The sequence below is a fragment of the Hipposideros armiger genome, unplaced genomic scaffold (genome assembly GCF_001890085.2).
Source record: "Hipposideros armiger isolate ML-2016 unplaced genomic scaffold, ASM189008v1 scaffold_1608, whole genome shotgun sequence".
In the NCBI taxonomy this organism is placed as follows: domain Eukaryota; kingdom Metazoa; phylum Chordata; class Mammalia; order Chiroptera; family Hipposideridae; genus Hipposideros; species Hipposideros armiger.
Genome location: NW_017732958.1, coordinates 74,665 through 95,251, shown reverse-complemented (window position 1 = coordinate 95,251; position 20,587 = coordinate 74,665). Strand labels below are relative to the sequence as shown.

Here is a 20,587-nt window from a genome sequence, read left to right as displayed (position 1 = left end):
ATATAGATATAGATATAGATATATAATTCCATCCATAGTACCCTACAAAGAAAATAACTGTAGAACATACAAAAAAGGGAATAGGGGGAGAAACATAGTGTCACTACAAAAAATCAAATACACACAAAGGAAATCAGTAATGAAGGCAACGAGGAACCAAAACTGTAAGACATAAAATTTAAAAAAACAAAAAGTCAAAAGTAAGTCCTTCCCTATCAGTAATTACACCTAATGTAAAATGATTAATCTCCTGAATCAAAAGACATAGATTGGTATAATAGATTAAAATTAAAATCATGATCCAAATAAATGCTATCTACAAGAGACTCACTTTCAATCTAAAGACTCAGAAAAGTTAAAAATGAACGATGATAAAACATATTTCATGCAAATAATATCCTAGTTTCTTTATTTAAAAGGAGCATTTTGCATTTCCCATAGGTGGTGAGGGCTGTACCCTTGCAGCTGCCTGCTCAGTGATTGGTGTGGGCTCTGATATTGGTGGCAGCATTAGGATGCCTGCATTCTTCAATGGCATATTTGGACACAAACCTTCGCCAGGTAATATTAATATGGTTATAAGGGTGGCTCTACTTTTATGACTCAAAACAATGCAGAAATTTGGTCCCTACCAGGATAATCTTACTTATAAGTGTGGTTATTATATATTTTTTAATATTCTGAAATAAAATAGCTACTATTTATTGAACACCAACTCTGTGTCAGGCATGGTACAAGTTTTCTCCATAACTAATTTTTATTGAATCCCTACAGTAACCCTTTCAGGGAGAAATAATTCCCATTTGACAGATGACAAATTCAAAAGTCAGGAATATTAGCTAAACCTGCACATAAGGGATGCACACCTCTTTTTGAATTATTATTTTTGTTTTGTTATAGTCAGTAGTGGAATTGTTGGGTCATAGGTAAGTTCTATTTTTAGTTTTTGAAGGAATCTTCATACTGTTTCCATAGTGGATGCACCAGTTTACAATCCAACCAGCAGTGTGTGGGGGTTCCTTTTTCTCGATCTCCTTGCTAAGACTTAATTGTTTTATTTTTCATAATAGCCAATTTTACAGGTGTGCGGTGATATCTCATTGTGGTTTTGATTTGCGTTCCCCTGATGATTAGTGATGTTGAGCATCTTTTCATGTGTCTGTTTGCCATCTGTATGTCTTCTTTGGAAAAATGTCTGTTCGGATCCTCTGTCCATTTTTTAATTTGATTGTTGTTTTGTTTTGTGTTTTTTTGCTGCTGAGTTGTATGAGTTCTTTATATATTTTGGATATTAACCCCTTCTTGGCTATATCATTTGCAAATACTTTCTCCCATTCAGTGGGTTGACTTTTCATTGTGTTGATGGGTTTCATCACTCTGCAAAAGCTTGTTAATTTTATGTAATCCTACTTGTATATTTTTGCTTTTATTATTCTTGCCTGGGTAGACATATCCAAGAAAACATTACATGGGCCAATGTCATAGAGCTTATTGCATATCTTTTCTTCTATAAATGTTATGGTTTCTGGTCTAATATTTAAGTATTTAATACATTTTTAATTAAAGTTTATTGGAGTGACAGTTGTTAGTCAAGTTACATAGGTTTCAGGTGTACAATTCTGTAATATATCATCTACAAATGTAAAAACAAAAACTCAGACACAAAATAATTTAGTGGTTACCAGAGGGATAGGTGAGAGGGGAGGTGGTAGATGAGGGTATTTAATACATTTTTAATTTATTTTTGTATATGGTATACAAAAATGGTCCAATTTTTTTTGCATGTAGCTGTCCAGTTTTCACAACATGATTTATTGAAGAGAATGTCTTTTCCCCATTGTATATTCTTGCCTTTTTTGTCATAGATTAATTGACCATATACAACTGGGTTTATTTCTGGAATTTCTGTTCTGTTCCCGTAATCAATGTGTCTGGATTTTTTTGTTTTGTTTTTTTGTTTATTTATTTTTTGGGGGGTGTTTTGCCAGTACCACATTGTTTTGATTACTATAGTTGTATAGTATAGTTTGAAATCAGGAAGCATGATCCCTCCAATTTTATTATTTTTTCAAGATTTCTTTGGATATTTGGGGACTTTTGTGGTTCCATATTAATTTTGGGATTATTTTTCAAGTTCTTTGAAAAGGACCATTGTTATTTTAATAGAAATTGTATGGAATCTGTAGATCACTTTGAGTAGTATGGACATTTTATCAATATTAATTATTCCAATCCATGAGCATGTAATATCCTTGCATTTATTTGTGTCAACTTCAATTTTTTTTCATCAACTTATAATATTTTGACTACAGGTCTTTCAACTTTGTGGTTAAATTAATTTTTAGGTATTTGCGGTTTTTTGATGTAATTATAAATGGATTTTTTTTTCTTGATTTATCTTTCTGATAGTTCATGTATTAGTATATAAAACACAACCAGTTTTTGTGCATTACTTTTCTATCCTGCAACTTCACTGAATTCATTTATTCTAATAGTTTTTTGGTAGAGTCTTTAGGGCTTTCTCTGTATAATGTCATATTATCAGCAAATAGTGACAGTTTTATTTCTTCCCTTCCAATTTGGATGCCTTTTATATCTTTTTCTTGTCAGATTGCTGTGGCTAGGACTTCTAATAATATGTTGACTAAAGGTGGTGAGCGTGGGCATGCTTGTTTTTTCCTGATCTGAAAACAAAAGCTTTCAGATTTTTACCATCGAGTATGATATTAACTGTGTTTTGTCATATAGGGCTTTTAATATGTTGAGGTATGTTCCTTTTATGCACACTGAGTTGAGAGTTTTTATCATAAATGGATGTTGAATTTTGTTAAATATTTTCCTGCATCTATTGAGATCATTATATGATTTTATTAAATGATTTATTATGTGGTATATCATGGTGATTGATTTGTGGCTATAGGCCCATCATTGCCTCCCTGGAATAAACCCCACTTGATTATGGTGTATGATTCTTTTATTTTATTGTTGAATTTGATTTGCTAATATTTCGTTGTAGATTTTTGCATCTATGTTTATTAGGGACATTTATCTTTGGTAGAATTTGCCTGTGAAGCCCTCTGGTCCTGGACTTTTGTTTGTTGGGCCTTTTATTTTATTATTATTATTATTTGTTGGGACTTTTAGAATTATTAATACAATTATGTTATTGGTAATTTGTTCAGATTTTCTGTTTTGTCCTAATTCAGTTTTGGAAGATGTATGTTTCTAAGAATTTATTCATTTCTTCTAGGTTGTCTAATTTGTTGGCTTATAATTGTTCATAGAATTCTCTTATGATCCTTTGTACTTCTTTGTTATTGTTTATAACTTCTCTTTCATTTCTGATTTTATTTGGGCCCTCTCTCTTTTTTTCTTCATGAGTCTTGATAAAGAGTCATCAATTTTATTTACCTTTTCATTATACCTCCTCTTGGTTTCATTGCTCTTTTCTATTCATTTTTCAGCCCCTATTTTATTTATTTCTGTTATGATCTTTTATTATTTTTCCAGTTCCCCTCAGTGACAGTTTACATTGTTTACTTGAGATTTTTCATGTGTTTTTTGAGGTACACCTGTAACAGTATAAATTTCCCTCTTAGAACTGCTTTTGCCATATATTTTATCCCTTTTACCCTCATCTACCACCCTCCTTGAACACACAATGTGATATATAGATGATGTATTACAGAATTGTACACCTCAAACTTATATAACTTTGCTAACAATTGTCACCCCAATAAACTTTAATTAAAAAATATATAAATAAAATAAAATAATTAACCAATAAAACATGGTAAAAAAAACCCTGCTTTTGCTTCATCCTATAGATTTTTTAATAATGTGTACAATTTTCATTTGTTGGAGGTATTTTTTAAAATTTCTCCTTTGATTTCTTCATGGACCCATTGACTGTTTCATAACATGTTGTTTAGCCTCCACATGTTTGTGTTTTTCCCAGTTTTTTTCCTTCTAGGTAATTTCTAGTTTCATACCATTATGGTGGGAAAACATGATGGGGTTTCTATCTCCTTAAATTTATTGAGACTTGTTTTCTGGCCTAATATGTGATCTATCCTGGAGAATATTCCATGTGCATTTAAAAAGAATGTCTATTCTGCTGTTTTGGGATAAAATATTTGGTATATATCTATTGAATATATGGTATACTTTTTCATTTAAGAACAAAGTTTTCTTACTGATATTTTTGTTTCGATGATCTATCCATTGATTTAAATTGGGTGTTAAATTCCCCTACTCCCAGGGTAACTGATTAGTTCAGTTGGCTACAGCATGGTGCTGATAGTACCAGGATTGCTGGTTTGATCCATGCATGGGCCACTGTGAGCTGTGCCCTCCTTGGGGGAGTCAACGATGCCATTGTAGCATGAAAGCAATGTATAACCAATGACCATTGCTGTTCCCAGTGAAATTTTTTAAAAAATTCCCTTACTCGTTTTGTAATACTGTCAATCTTTCTTTATGTTAGTTAATATTTTTATTATGTATTTAGGTTTTCCTATGTCAGTTGCATAGATGTTTACAAGTGTTATATCCTCATGTTGGATTGATTTCATTGTCATTATGTAATGCCCTTCTTTGTTTCTTATTATTGTCATTGTTTTAAAGTCTATTTTGTCTGATGTAAGTATTGCTACTCCAGCTTTCTTTTCTATTCCATTTGCATGATCTGCATTATTCCATCCTTTCACTTTCAGTCTGTGTATGTCTTTTGACATACACGAACTGGTTCACTTGTAGACAGCATATGTATGGGTCCTGTTTTCTTATCCATTCAGATATTCCATGTCTTTTGATTGTAACATTTAATCCATTTACATTTAAAGTGATCATTGATAGATACATAGTTATTGCCATTTCATTATTCATCGTTTGATGGGTAGAGTAACCTTGGTTGTAGGTACTTGCTTTTCATCATTTCCAATATTTTGTGTCAATCCCTTCTGGCCTGTAAAGTGGCTGTTGAGAAGTCATCTGATAGTATTATAGGAGCCCCCTTGTAGACAACTAACTGCTTTTTTCATGCTACTTTTAAGATTCTCTATCTTTAACCTTTGGCATTTTAATGATGATGTGTCTTGGTGTAGGCCTCTTTGGATTCATCTTACTTGGAACCCTCTGCACTTCCTGGGCCTGTAGGTCTGTTTCCTTCTTCAGGTTAGGGAAGTTTTCATCATTATCTCTTCAAATAGGTTGAAGAAATGCTCTCTCTTCTCCTTGTGATACCCCTATGATGCAAATGTTGAAACACTTGATGTCCCAGAGGTTCCTTAAACTCTCCTCATTTTGGGAGGAGGGGGATTCTTTTTTTTTCTTTTTGCTGTTCTGCTTGTTTTTTTTCTGCTGCCTTATCTTCTAAATCACTGACATGATCCTCTGCTTCATCTAATCTACTGTTGATTCCCTCTAATGTATTCTTCATTTCAGTTATTCTACTCTTTATTCCTGACTGGTTCTTTTTTTATGTTTTCTAACTCCATTTCAATGTTTCCTATCTCTTACTTGAAGTTCTCCCTAGATTACTGAGCATCCTTACAACCAGTGTTTTGACTCTGCATCTGGTAGATTGCTTGTCTCCATTTCACTTAGTTCTTTTTCTGGAGCTTTGTTCTATTCTTTCATGTGGGACATGTTTCTTTGTCTCCTCATTTTGGGTGCCTCCCTGAGTTCATTTCTTTATATTAGGTAGGGCTGCTATGCCTCCCAGTCTTAGTAGAGTGACCTTATGTAGGAGGTGTCCTGTAAGGCAAAGTGGCACAATCTCACTGGTCACCTGAGCCGAGTGCTGCATGTGTGTCCCTTGTGTTGTGTGTGCTCTTCTATTGTAGTTGAGCCTTGGTTGCTGTTGGCACATCCGTGGGAGGGATTGACCCTCAGGCTGATTGGTTGTGAGGACTGGCTATGATTACAGTGGAGGAATTGTGGTGCAGAGGCTGACCCTACAAAGCAGGATTCGCTTTAGCAGAGCTCTGGTGCCTGCCCAGTCTTCCCTTTTAGTGTGTCATTTGTGGAAGTGTCCTGGTGGTACTCCAATATAGTCCGAAGCTGGCCACTGGGCTTGCTGGCCCTGAGGTTTCCTGGCCACCATAGGCCATCATAGGCCACCATAGGCCAAATTCATCCTCTACCTGTTACCTGCCCAGGGCCATCTGGCATGAGCCACAAAGTGATCTGCAGATGACTCCCACCTGCACTGGGCTTGGCGGTACCTGGAAGAGGCTAAGCTGCAAACTGAGGCTGGCTGCTGCTAATGCCGGACTTGGGGTTGCTTGGCATATACAGGACATGCCAAGGCCAGATGCTGCTTGTTTGAGGTGTGTGAACCTTTGACAGATTTTAGGAAAGGCTGCATCATGAGCCAAGACAGGCCATTTGTATGGAAAATCCACTGGAAGCAGCTTGGGTGGGCCTTCAAGTTGGGTGGGGCAGGGTCTCAGAGAATCACCAGGGCAGGGCATAAGGTGTTAGTCAGTTTTATGGAGACTCAGATATGACAGCCACCAAAGTCTGCATGCTGGGTGCGGGGAGAGCTCAACAAAGGAACAATGGCTTCTGCCACCAGTTCTGTTTGGGGAAAAGCTACCCCTCCAGCCTTCACCCTAGAGCCAAACAATTCAGTGCCTCCCCATTTGTCCCTAACACCTTTCAAGCTGCTGTCACATTGATGGAGTTCAGAGTGAGTGAGTCTATAAGCAAGTAAGTTTGTGCACAGGCTCTTTAAAAGGAATGCCTGGGACTCCAACTGCCCTTCGTTTGACTCAGCCACAATCTCTGCTGGTTTTCACCGCCAGATGTTGTGGGGACTTCTCTTCCTGGCACAGGAGCCCTGGGCTGTGGAGTCCAATGTGAGGCTGGGACCCCTCGTTCCTCATCTGGGACCTCCACAGCCGAGATATCCCTCCCAAATATGAACTGCCATCTACGGGTGTGGGTCCAGCTCACTCCATATCTCTGTCCCTCCTACCAGTCTCAGCATGAGATTGTCTGTATAGCCTTAGTTTTAGGACTTGTGTTCAGCTAGACTTCAGGCAATTCTCAATAATGGTTGTTCTATAGTTTAGTTGTAATTTTGATACGGTCGTGAGAGGAGGCAAGCACAGCATTTACTTCCTCTGCCATATTGACCAGAAAGTGATATTTCTTCATCTTTTCTGGTTTTAACAACCACCCTGTGAACACCACAAGTTCATGTCACCACAGAGATAAGTATGGAAAAGCAAGGTAAGAAGTGTGCATGCTGTAGGCTGCTGTTTGTATCTTCAAACAGTTCAATTTGCATTTATATATTTAATATGTTCATGATCCCTTTCATTACTTTATTTTTTCTTATTACTAAAACATTTCCTAAATAATTTTTTAAATACCTATAAAATATTCATTTTTCTATTTCTTACTTTGTTCTTGTACTCATGCATTTTAAGAACCTTATACAAACAAAATTTAGAATTTTGAAAAACCTACATTCCCCACTATGAGCTTAACAGCCTTGCAATATTTAAGGAGTTTTCTTAGAGCTCAGTGGTGATGTGAATGAACTTTTTTCCATTTTTTATTAAATTTTATTGGGGTGACAATGGTCAACAAAACTACATAGCTTTCAAGTGTACAATTCTATAATACATCATCTATATATTGCATTGTGTGTTCACTGCCCAGAGTCAGTTCTCCTTCCGTCACCATATATTTGACCCCCTTAACATAAAGTAAAATGAATGTAACGTATATTTTAGTGAACCAATCTTTTTCAAATCACCAATGACTGGTGTTACAAAATCATGAATTGGAAAATGATTGATTCAGAGTAAGAAATATACTGATGAATTTTAGTGTAACGGAGTACGAACAAGTCAATGGTAAAATTTCAGATTTATCATTTTAATTATCCTATCAGAAACCAGCACATGTCCTGATTTGATAGACTATCAACAAAGAATATGAAAAATTATCTATAAAGGTTTTTAAAATACTTCTGCCTTTTCAACTAAATATCTGTATGAGGTTGGTTTCCTTTATGTATTTCAAACAAAATTACATATTGCAAAACATGGACTGCAGAGCAGATATGAGAACCTAGTTGTTTTTCTCTTAAACCAAACACTAAACAGATTTGCAAAAATGTAAAATAATGACCTTCTCCTCATCAAATATATTTTTGTGTTAGAAAATAGTTATTTTTTATAAAATATATTATTGTGCTAACATGTAATGGGTTCACTGTTATTTTTAAACAATTAAACACATAAATATTTTAATATCTTCTCAGTTTTAATTTCTAATATGTTAAATATTGACATATTTAAACTTGCAGAAACACAAGCTCTTTGGGGTCTTCAGTAATTCTGAAGCATATGAAAGGATCCTGAAGCTAAAAAGTTTGAGAGTCCCTGGTTTCATCATTGATAACATAGTCTGGGGAGCTAGACTCCTGGTATCCTGTCACTTAGTAGCTATGTAATCTTAAACTAGATTATTAATCTCTGCCTCAGTTGTCTCATCTGTAAAATGGGTATAGCCAAAATACCTTCTTCATAAGGTTGTTTTGAGAATTAAATGAGTTAATATTTGTAAAGCTCCTAGAAGAGTATCTGACACATAGTAAATACTATTAAATATCTTTATGTTAAAAGAGAGGGCATATATGAAAATATCCACAGCTACCATCATACTTACTTGTGAAAACTAAAAACTGTCCTCCTCAGACTAGGAACAAGAAAAGCATGTCTGCTCTTGCTGCTTCTATGAAATATTGTACTAGAGGTTCTACCCTTCAGGTTTAAGGTAGATTAAACATGATGGTGAAATACAGCATTGAGGGATCATGTCTTATTTTGGACAGCTAACCTGAGTATCTAACCTTTCAGGTGTGGTCCCCAACAAGGGTCAGTTTCCTGTGGCCAGGGGAGCCCAGGAGCTCTTTCAGTGCACAGGCCCAATGTGTCGCTATGCTGAAGACCTGGCCCCCATGCTGAGGGTCATGGCAGGACCTGGCATCCAAAAGTATGTTTGCTTCTTTTCTTTATTTCCTCTCCTTCCTGTCCAGACATTCATTCTCCCTCTGTCTATTAGAGACATAGAGGCAAACTGCCAGTCCTCAACCAAAGAATTATTAGAGGTGTTTTTTTGTTTGTTTGTTTTGTTTTGTTTTTTGAGAGAGCTTTTGTATTTGGATATCAACGCTTCACAAATTGGGAAGACAGTTTGTAAAACTATTTTACTGTGTAAAAATATTACACAAAGAGAGGCCTATTTTTGGATGAAAGCTATAGATTTTTGTTGTTCTTGTTCATTTGGCAATTTGAATATATAGACTTATCTCACTTTAAATTAAGCCTTTCTGGTACTTCTGCCATCTGTCACCACATGTTTTCCAGTCTTACCTGGGACATCGATACTGCCTAAAAATCTGTTTCTCTAGATAGCTCTTTATTATCACATTTTCCACAACAGCAATTTAAAGTGTTTTTCTTTCCTGCAAAACAGTGATTTCCTCATCTAGCTTTTACCCTCAGTAAATGATCCCACATGCTACCTCACCAAGAAAATGCAATCTGTGGAACTTTCTTCATTTCCTTACATCAAACTTTTCTAGGTTCCTAGCCATTAATTTCTGTTTTCTCCTTTTAGAGTAGAGAAAATATCTTTCTTTTTTGCTGTGGTATATAAATACTTTGATCTGTACTCTGGATCTCATGTTCTGGTACTCTCTCAGATGTTTGTTCGATAACCTGTCTCACCTTCCTATGATTGAAACCTAATATCTCTATACATACACACAGTAAAACCTTGGATTACGAGTAATGTGGTTTGCAAGTGTTCCGCAAGACGAGCAAACATTTCTAATACATTTTAACATTGTAAATGAGCGATGTCTTGCAATATGAGCAGTTTGTTTCCAGAACGAACTATGCTCACAAGGTATTACTGTATATATATTCCTCTTCATTATCATTAAACATGCCTAAACTATATGCTTACATGCTGGTTTCCACATTTCCACCACTGACATTTTTTTGTTTAGTTCTCTGATCTTTTTTTTTTTTTGTGGTAAGGGTAATGACTGCTTTTGTTTTTTTAATTTTTATTAAATTTATTGGGGTCACATTGGTTAATAAAATGATATAGGTGTACAATTCTATAATACATCATTTATATATTTCATTGTGTGCTCACCACCCTGAGTCAGTTCTCCTTCCATCACCGTATATTTGACCCCATTTACCCTCATCTACCTCCCTTCCTCCCCCCTTACCCTCTGGTAACCACAAAACTGTTGTCTGTGTCTCTGAGGTTTTTGTTTGTTTGTTTGTCTTGTTCATGTGTTGCTTTCAGTTTTATATCCCACATATGAGTGAAATCATATAGTTCTCGAATTTTTCTGTCTGACTAATTTCACTTAGCATGATAATCTCAAGATCCTTCCATGTTGTCGCAAATGGTGGTACTTCATCTTTTCTTATGGCCGATTAATATTTCATTGTATATATGCACTTTTCAGTACTTATCTTATATGACCTCATTATAACTGGTGACACTATAAACTACTCTGTCCTTCTTGAAACAATCTCTACTTTTGGATTTTGTGATTCACACTTTTCTGATATAGCTCCTATATCTATGCCTTTCCCCTTTTTTCTCCTTTGGTGGCTCTTCTTCTGCTCATCCTTTAAATATTGGTACCCTAGAGGGTATGGACTCACTTCATTCTTCTCTCTTTCCCCAACCTTCCAGGATGACTCCTTTTACACCAGCTACTTCAATTACCTTCCATACATAGAGGATTCACAAATCTGTATCACCAGTTCCCTTTTCTCACCTAAGCTACAGGACTGTGTATTAATTGGCATACTGGGCATCTCAGGGACCTGAAACTCAATATGTCTAAAACTGATTTCATTCTTCTTCCAAGCTCCACAAACCTGATTTGCTACTTTTATTCTTCCCCAATTCCAGTGACTGCACCTTGATCAACGCAGTTGGGGTTTTTTTGGTTTTGGTTTTTTTTTTAAGCTGAGCCATCCTGCCACCTGTTGGTAGCTCAGCGGCTGCTCAGCTTGGGCCGGGAATCAAACCGCTGTTGCTCAGAGCTCAAACTCTTGAGCGAGCTCTTAACCAACTGAGCCACTCGGCCAGCCCTCAACGCAGTTGTTAAAGCCTAATTTCCCATCTCTATGACTCCTTATGTCTAAGCAATCTCCAGTTAAGATTACCTCCTCATTATGTTCTACAGCATTGCATTTCAATGTATAATCATGGTCACAATTCTAGTACAGGCTACAATAATTTCTGACTTGTCACTCCATCTTCAAATTTGACCCATTCCAAACTGTTCTCTTTCTTGTAGTTAGAGTAATATTCTTAAATGAAAATCTAAACTCTAAAGGCTTATCACTATTTGGCACACAATTCTGGAAAACAAAAAACAACACTAAAGCAGAATCTCAATTGTTAGGATTGAATTAGTGAGCATATATAAGTAATATGTTAATATCAGTTTCTTTTTTATTTCTCCACAGGTTAAAACTAGATGAAAAGGTATATTTAAAGGACTTGAAATTTTACTGGATGGAACATGATGGTGGTTCAATTTTAATGTCCAAAGTGGACGAAGATCTCATTCTGGCTCAGAAAAAGGTAATTATGAATAGAATCTCTTCAATGGAATGCATACTTACGCACAGATACTACTCTTTTACTGTCTACCAGATGTTTGTGTCAGCATACAGAATTAGTGTGACCATAGTAGTTGTACTAGGTAACTTTCGGTGTGATTCTTTATAGTTATTTTTGATATTTTATTTATTTTCAATAATAAAAAGGAAGATTTTGAAAGTAAAGTATGATAAAGCAAAGAAAGAAATTTCTCAGAGGTAACTGCTATTACTATTTTGACATATTTCTGTCCAGTCATTCTTCTATACTTATGTGTAGATGTAAATGTTATATGCTTGGATCACATTGTATATGTAACAATTCTGATCTGCTTTTTGTTTTATAAATATGTCTATAATAAAATGAAATAATGAAACAAATTTGTCTTTCTAAAAGCAAAAGTTCATTCAGAGAGGAAGAATAATAAGAGGAAGAGCCCTGTGAAATTTTAAAAACACTTTTTTCAAAACCACAGTAAATCCCTAGAACATATCTTGTAACTGGACAGTTGTACAACATGGTGACTATAGAAAGTTGCTAAGATACTAGATCTTAAATGTTCTCACCACAAAAAGGAAATGACAATTATGTGATGTGATGGAGGTATTAGCTAATGATATGGTTGTAATCATTTTGCAATATATAAGTGTATCAAAACTACGTGTTGTACACCTTAAACTTACACAATTTATACATCAATCATATCTCAATAAAGCTGGGGGAAATATGAAAAAACACCAGTAAATAACATGTGGCACCATTAAAAATAATACAAAACATTGTTTGAAAAACATGTAACTGTATATTTCTGACCTCAAGAAAATTCACGTAAAAACTCATACAGTAAGGTTAACAAGTGTCTTAATGAAAGTCATATAATCCCTAAGTCAGAATCAGCCCAATATCGCAGAAACAACTAGTAGAAAATGATTTTCTACAATACCTTATGAATTAGCTGAAACATATGTGTGAAACCTAAAAGAAGACAATTATAAACTTGAGTGTTATAAAAGATGGCTTTAATATCTAAAGACAGACATTACTGTGTTACAAGATTTGACTATGTTATAAATGTATATATTATTTTTAAATCTGTTGGTAAAAATGTAATTCTAAAGCCCAGTGGAATTTTCAACTTTTTTTTCTTTTTGTAATGTTTCATGGACAGGGTGAGAAAAATGAGACATACATGATAAGTTATAAGCCCAGATATAAACGTTTTCATATATTAATTTTTCATAGGTATTAACATAGCTTCACAAGTTTGTATTAATACCATTGTAGAGGAAGAAATTACAGAAAATATTGGCAATAAAAATGATACAGGGTTATTATCCTTATTTAGGCTATAACCCAAGATAAGATGAAAACCACTAAAGCCATGGGAAAGTAGAAAGGTAAATTATAAAAGAAGTTATGTACATAAATAATGAAAACATAAAAAATGTTAAGTATTACAAGTAGTTAAAGGAAAACAAACTATAGAAAATTAAGATAATATTCAGTGATTGCTTTGATTGATAATACTGGGGTAGTCATATAATGCTAGTAGCAAAGCAATTTTGTTAATTTTGAAGGGACAGGGTATGGGGGAGGTAAATGTGAAACCATGATGCCAGGAACAGAAAAAATGGGAACAATAAGTACGTGGAAGTAAATAAATCACATTGAATCCGGACTCAGCCCCTCTAGTTGCTGTCACAGCAGAATGACTTCCCCACCATAAATTAAGCAAAAATTTTAATATCTCACTCTACAGCTTCTTTATCTTCATTACCAAATTCTCTAGCCTATTTAGTATTTAAATCTTTCTCTTTGACCATATCAAAGCAATAATTGCTGGCCTGAAATTCATATGTACTATATAAATGGCCTATTGTACTAAGTGATTTTCCCACTGCTGATACTAACCAAGAATCTCATTATTGAGACTCTGCTTGCAAAACCAGAAGTGAAAATTAAGCAGATTTCACAGCCTGTCAGCATCAGCCAGCAGGCAGAGCCACCATGGAACAATTTGAAATAACAGTTTAAAATGCTCATATACTATAGAATAGACAGAGACAGACAGAAACATATGTAAAACCATTCAGGAATTTCAGTTCACAGTACAAAACTCAGAAGAGGCTGTGGTAAAGATGAGCATATGGAAGACAAAGATCTCTAATATTGTAGTATACCTTATGACTGGCTAACTAAGAGAAACTTATAAACTCAATGTTTGCCCAAAAGACATTTTTAAAACTTCAAATGTCTATTCCATAAAAACTAGGTTTGCCATACTGCTTTTTATTGACATATGTAAAATTTAAGGGAATTCATATTAAAATTAGGACTAGGATAAACCTGCCAGCTATCACCATTATTATTTATAAAGTGTACCTGTAAAAGAAATTAGAAATAAGAGGTATAACTCTTACGAAAAAAGAAGACAAACTGATAATTATTTGTAAATTAAGATGTGAGCATATTCTTGGAATATACTCAAGAGGTATTGTTTAAAATCCCTTAAATTAAGTGAGTTCAACAAAAGTAAGATATAAGATGAATGAGAGGAAAACCATAGCTAACATATCTATCAGCCATAACCAGTTCAAAAGTAGAAGAAGGAAAACAAATCTGAAAAGAAACAGAAAAACACAAAAAATACCTAGAGACTTTAAAACTAATGCTATAGGACCTATCTGAGGAAAGTTACAAAACTTTATTAAGAGTTCTAAAATGAGCTTTGATTAAAGGAGAAACCTAGTTTCATAGCTTGGTTTTGTTGGTAATTATTCCCCATAAAGATGTACAATTACAGTACTACTGGGATTACAAATATCCCATTTTTTAAAGCCCTCAGACACATCACAAAACTGCATCACAATCACAAGAGGTTTCTGAAACACCAACAGGCATGCTGTCTTATGGAGCAGTCATCATCCTGTGCATTAACTTATTTCTTTTCTGTTTATCTTCTTTTGACATGTTGAGGAATATGGGGGTGAATGGTGTGTGTCTGAGCAGGGAGGTGGTCAATGGAGAAAGACATTACGTGGGGGTAGTGGCAGTAAGAATGTGTGCCACCTTTACCTTTTTCAAGCGATTGCCAGAAAAATAACATTTGGGGGGATGGGGAGGCCATATTTCATATCAACTAAAATCAAATTCGTTATTATATAGAAGTTGAGAAAATGATGTTAATCTTGCCAGAATAAACAAGAGGATGTGGCAAGTTTGCTCACTCCCTTGGATCTGCAGACCCCACCTAGGTTCCATTTGATTTTTGGATGCACAGGAGGGCTGGAAACCTTTTAGGTCCCTTGGTGTAATTTGCAGAGCCACTTTTGTTCAGTTATGGATGTCAAATTAATTTTTAAAAGGGTCTCTTTGGGTTTATCCTATTTGGAGTTTGTTGAACCTCTTGTATCTGTGACTATAAAGGGACATTTTTTTTCAAATTTGCGGGCTTTTTAGCCATTATTTCTTCAAATAATGTCTCTGTTCCCTTTTCTCTGTCTGCTCCTGGGACTCCTATAATGTGTATATTATTCCATTTGATGGCATCCTATGAATCCCTTGATCTCTTTTCACATTTTTTCATTATTTCTGTTTGCTCCTCAGACTTAATGATTTCAAATTACCTGTCTTCTAGCTTGTTTTGTTGATTTATTATTCTGCCTATTTCAGTCTTCTGCTGAATCCTTTTAGTGAATTTTAAAATTCATTTCTTGTGTTTTTTAGCTCCAGAATTTCTGGTTGTTTCTTTATTATAATTTCTATCTGTGTGTTTCTATTATAATTTTGTTCATATCATTTTCCTGATTTTCATCTCGCTGTCCATGCTGTCCTTTATCTAATCAAGCATTTGTTGACAGTTGTTGTAACGCCTTTGTCAAGTAAGCCAGAGGACTGTGTTTCTTTAGGGTTTAATATCCAGAGATTTATTTTCTCCTTTGAATGGGCTATGTTTCCCTTTTTCTTTGTATGCCTTGTTATCTTTTTTTTTAAGTTGCATATTTAAAATAATAGCCACCTTTCCTAGTTTTTGTGGAGTGTCTTTATGCAGAGGAAGTCCTTTATTAATCAGGCTGGCCTAAAGACTTAGTGCTCTCTCAAAACTTTTGCAGGCGGGTCTTTTCGGGGCCTGCACCTTTTTTTTTTTCTGTAATTCGGTTCCTCTGTGCATATGCCTCTTTTTTAATGCCTTAATTTCCCTAAATGTCTCATCCTTGCTTCTTCTCAAGCTCTTAGTTGTTTTAGTTTATTGCTCTGCCTGTAATATCTTGTACCTGGCCAGACACCCACAGGTCTCCAGTAACCCTGAAAACTCTTTCATGCCACAGCTCCAACCACTGCTTTTTGCAGCTTCCAAACTGATATCCAAACTGTGCCTCTATTTCTGTTAGTGTTCCCTGTCAGACAAGAGATAAACCAGGGCCTCAGGCTGGCCCTGTACAAGCCAGAACTCTGCAAGCAAATTCCACTTTTCTCTTTCCATCCCAAGGTAGAAATTAGTTGGATGGCTTCCTCCCAATTTCTCTGCAGTGTGCTAGGAAGTGGATTGAACAAGAATGAGAAAAGATACCATGAGATTTCTTTGCATTTTGAGTGCAGCTTTTCTTTTTTAGTCATTTGTAGTGTTGCTGCAGAGGTCTCACAGAGCTACTTTGGTTTGTATGTTGGTGTTTCCATGGACCTTCCTTGTCTGCCATCTTGATGACATCACTCTCCAGTGATGTGTCTTTTCCTAATCATGTTTGTCTGTTTTTATATCTTCATTTTCTAAGGTTGTGACTCATTTGGAAACTATGCTGGGAGCCTCAGTTCAGCATGTTAAACTGAGGCAAATGAAGTATTCTTTTCAGATATGGGTCACCATGATGTCGACAAAGGCACATGATGGGAAGGTATGTTCACTTCTTTCCTGCTTTTCATCTTTCCTTCCATAAATATGTTTTGAGTTCTATTGTGGGCCACATGTTATAGATACAGAGAAATGAAATTCATAAGCAAATAGATGGCAGAGTTAAATTATTAAAGATTGCATAGTTTGGTGAATGCTATACTGGTAAATGCATATGTGGTTGTAGGATCACAAGGGTGGGCCCATCTCTGTGTGGAAGTCATTGAAGGCCTCCTGGTGGAGCAGTTGCTAGCCTCAATACTGGAATAATTTGGAGGCCGTAACCAGTAAAGAAATGATAAAATGTGCTTCAATCAGACAAAACATCAGGACAAGGGCACAGCAGTGTGAGGCTTATTCCAGTGTGATGTGTGCTGGGTGTCAGCACATTTAGGTCTCAATAAAGCATAAAATGGTTCGGTAACCCCAACTGTCAAGTGCCCACTTTGCCTACCCCATCAGAGTGTTTTAGAGACATGCACACAGTTATCTCCGTTTCTACAGTGTGTTTTCACCCTCCTGTTAGTTCCTAAGTTTGGAAGCGGATGTGGGTACTTGTGAAAGATGATGTACATATGCTTTCTTCAGGCGTATGGAGGATTTTAAATATGAATTCTTTAAGAGGAATAAGATAAATTTGACATTATGAAGAAATAAAAAAATATTTTCAAGTCTTTGAGCTTTTGTACATATGTTGGCCATTGGGAATGTGTGTGTTGGAGTGTGACAGAGACAAATTCAAATTGCAAGTCACTTCTTAGCTCTTTTCTTTTGGGCGGGGTAGTTACTTACCTATTCTTCACTTTAGTCATCTGTGAAATGAAGCTATTGATGCCTGTGTTACAAGATTATTTTCAGGATTATGAATATTTCTGGTAAAATGCCTGACATATAATAGCCCTTCAATAAGGAAGAACTCTCATGATCCCTTTCTACCTTAAAGAAAGTAAATTATCAGTCACTGCACTTGTGTTTCAGAAACAAATAACCTGCTTCTTTTATGTAAGCACCTTGACAATCTCTCAGAATAGGAAGTTCATGTAAATCCACAAGCTGAGGATGTTTGACTCTGAGATACAGTTTTATAATCAGAGTATTAGAGCAAAACTAAATCAAAGATTAGTAACAAAAAGTTTATTTTGCGTTCACTTGAAGGGGATACTCTCTTGTAACTTGGAGAATCTCTTAGCATACGTGCTTATTGTTAACATTGGTCCTGAAATTAAAAACCTGAAATAAGACAAGAGGGTGAAAAAACTGGTCTGCTTCACCTTGAATTATGATGCCTGACTTAGAGCTGGTAGTCATTAGGTGCTCCAGCATGTTGCTCAGTAATGTTTCATCTCTTAAGAACAGGTAAAAGTATATGGTTGGTACTTGAAACTTTTACTATGGAAAAAGGATGTGGCCATTTTCTCAACCATACTTGTTTAAGGCATTGTAACTGCTTTATTATAAGAGGTTTATTGAGTTATAATTTACGTACCATGTAAATCACCCATTTAAAGCATACAATTAAATTATTTTTAAAACACTTATAGAATTGTGCAACCATCACCACAATCAATTTTTGAACAGTTCATCACCACAAAAACAGACCCATACTCATTATCAGTAACCACCCCCAATATCATCACCACCCCTCCCCCCAGCTTTAAGCAAAAATTAATCTACCTTTTGTCTCTTTTGATTCTCTTATTCTGATTCTGGACATTTCAAATAAATAGAATCATACATTGTATAGTGTTTTGTTACTGGCTTCTTTCACTTAGTGCAATGTTTTGTTGTTGTTTTTACATTTTATCCCTGCTGTACCTTGTATCAGTGACTTACTCCTTTTTATGGCTGGATTATATTGTATTGTATTGATATATTTTATTTATCCATTCATCAGTTGATTGTTATGTGGCTATTATTAATAGTGCTGCTATGAACATTCCTGTACATATTTTTTCTTAACCATACTTTTTTGAGAGTATACTTGTATTTCCTTCCTTTTCTTAAATCTTAGGAGCCTTTGAAATTTGTGGATCTGCTTAGTGACCATGGGAAGCCTATCAGCCCTGTGTGGGAATTTATCAAGTGGTGCCTGGGACGATCAAAGCACACCATCCCTGCCATTGGTATATAAATCATCTTTTCTCTAAGACTGGTTTAATGCCTTTGGGAGAGGGAAGGACATCATACCAAAAGTATAAGAACCACTCACAACACTTTGAGGAAAGCTGAAATATATGAATACATGAATTAGTATTCATCGTATGCTGATCTCTCACTATGTGCCAAGCACTCTCCTGTGTATTTTAATCCCATCAATTTGCAATGTATCTAGTCTTCCAATTTTACAGGTTTAGTAACCTTAATTCAGAAAGGGTAGATGGCTACCAAGTTAACGCTCTTCAAATACTTATTTTACAAGCTGTATTGAAGCAGCTCGCCAAAGAAACTAGTGCAGCTATGGACACTTGTCGCAGAGTTAGTGATTGCTGTTATTGTAAACAAATGCTTATTGACTACCTAAGTGCCAAATATTCGATTTTTGGCACCTTTGTATGGGTTATCCCCTTAAACATTTAAGAGAGTCTGATAGTATAAGTAATACTATCTTTTCATAGTGAGAAACTGAGGCTAATAGAGATCAGTTAACTTACTTCAAACTGAGCTCTAATCTTAACTTGTCTAGATACTAGCTTTCTTAACCTCCATTCAGTTGCTCATGTCAGTGATTCATTTTTCTTGTCTATAAAATGAGGTTAATAAAAGTATGTATGTCCTATGTGGTTGAGTGGATTAAATAATATGTACATCCTTGCATTGTTTTGCTACTTATATTAGATTGTGCATCTAAAGCATGTAAGATACAACCTAACCATGCACATACTGGGAATTTCAGTTTTATAAAGATGAAACCACAAATCTTGGAATATCATAAAGACTCAGTAAATAGAAGCTATTTTTATAGTCTCTACGAATGAGATCTCTATCATCAGAAATTGCTGTATTGTTGGAGAAAGACGCTGTGCTTTCAATGGCTATAATATTTTGATAGCATGAGGAAAATACTTTTAAGGACAATGAGCACTCAAAGCACTCATTTGCCAAATATTTGTCAGAGTTACTTTTTTTTTAGGAGCGTCTTGATGGTATTGTAGTCATTGATGTCCTCTTTGTTGTGCATAGCCATGAAAATTCAAGGACAGTGGTATACTAATATCAGGTCTTTAAGCAACCCTTGAGGTGTCTGATGCCAGCTCAATTCATGCAAAAGAAATGACATTTTATCATCCTAGGTAATGTCAGGGGCTTAGCTCAACTGTCATGTGTTGAGATAGCCAATGAAAGCAACACGCCAAAGTAAAAGTAATGGTGACATCTTTAACATGGTGATAGTATAAGCAAGAAGCTAAAATTGGAGAAAACACTGACTCTTCCCTTCTCCATTCAAGGGTCAAATGGATCAGCACAAGGTGGAGATCTTCTCAGTGTTTAAGGAGCCCTGAAAAAAGCCTCCAGCGGTTTTATGGACCCTTAGGTCATGAATAAGATGAGGGAGAGAGACTAGGAGTGGAAAAGTCCTGGGTACTGATTCAGAGTGGGGCGATATGTTCAAAGTTACCTCTGCCTCTCCCCATAAAGAGGCCTCAGCAGATGCACCTGAAGGAGACCTCTGCCAAAGGCCTCAGATAAAGAGGTCTAGGAGTGAAGGTGCCTTGGCTAAGAGTGCAGAGATACACAAGAACCTCACAGGTCAGAGGGGCCTGAGACTTGACTGCAACACCCTATAGAGGTGGAATGCACTGGCTGTACACCAAATCTGGTTTGGGGAAGGCAGGTTGCCCTCTGGAGTTTTACCAGGTAATCCTTTGTAATTGCTGATGGTCACATACCTGAAAAATCACACATAGGGATTTTAGCCAGGAGCTAGACTCTTCAGATAAAAGCATTCCAAACAATATTAAAAATTTATTTCTCAAGATGTCACTGCAGCGTATTTTACACTAACAAAAAGTTGGAAGCATCCTAAATGTTTAC

General features: G+C 35.7%; 1 protein-coding gene across 1 annotated transcript in view; it reads left to right on the top strand.

Moving 5' to 3' along the window:
- Positions 1–20,587, top strand: part of FAAH2 (fatty acid amide hydrolase 2) — a 69,383-nt gene that overhangs the window by 35,951 nt on the left and 12,845 nt on the right. Inside the window, exons 5-9 of the mRNA XM_019634363.1 lie at positions 442–561; positions 8,880–9,015; positions 11,532–11,649; positions 16,440–16,559; positions 18,567–18,678. Coding sequence (XP_019489908.1) covers positions 442–561; positions 8,880–9,015; positions 11,532–11,649; positions 16,440–16,559; positions 18,567–18,678 — 606 coding nt within the window. The remainder of the gene's footprint in view (positions 1–441; positions 562–8,879; positions 9,016–11,531; positions 11,650–16,439; positions 16,560–18,566; positions 18,679–20,587) is intronic.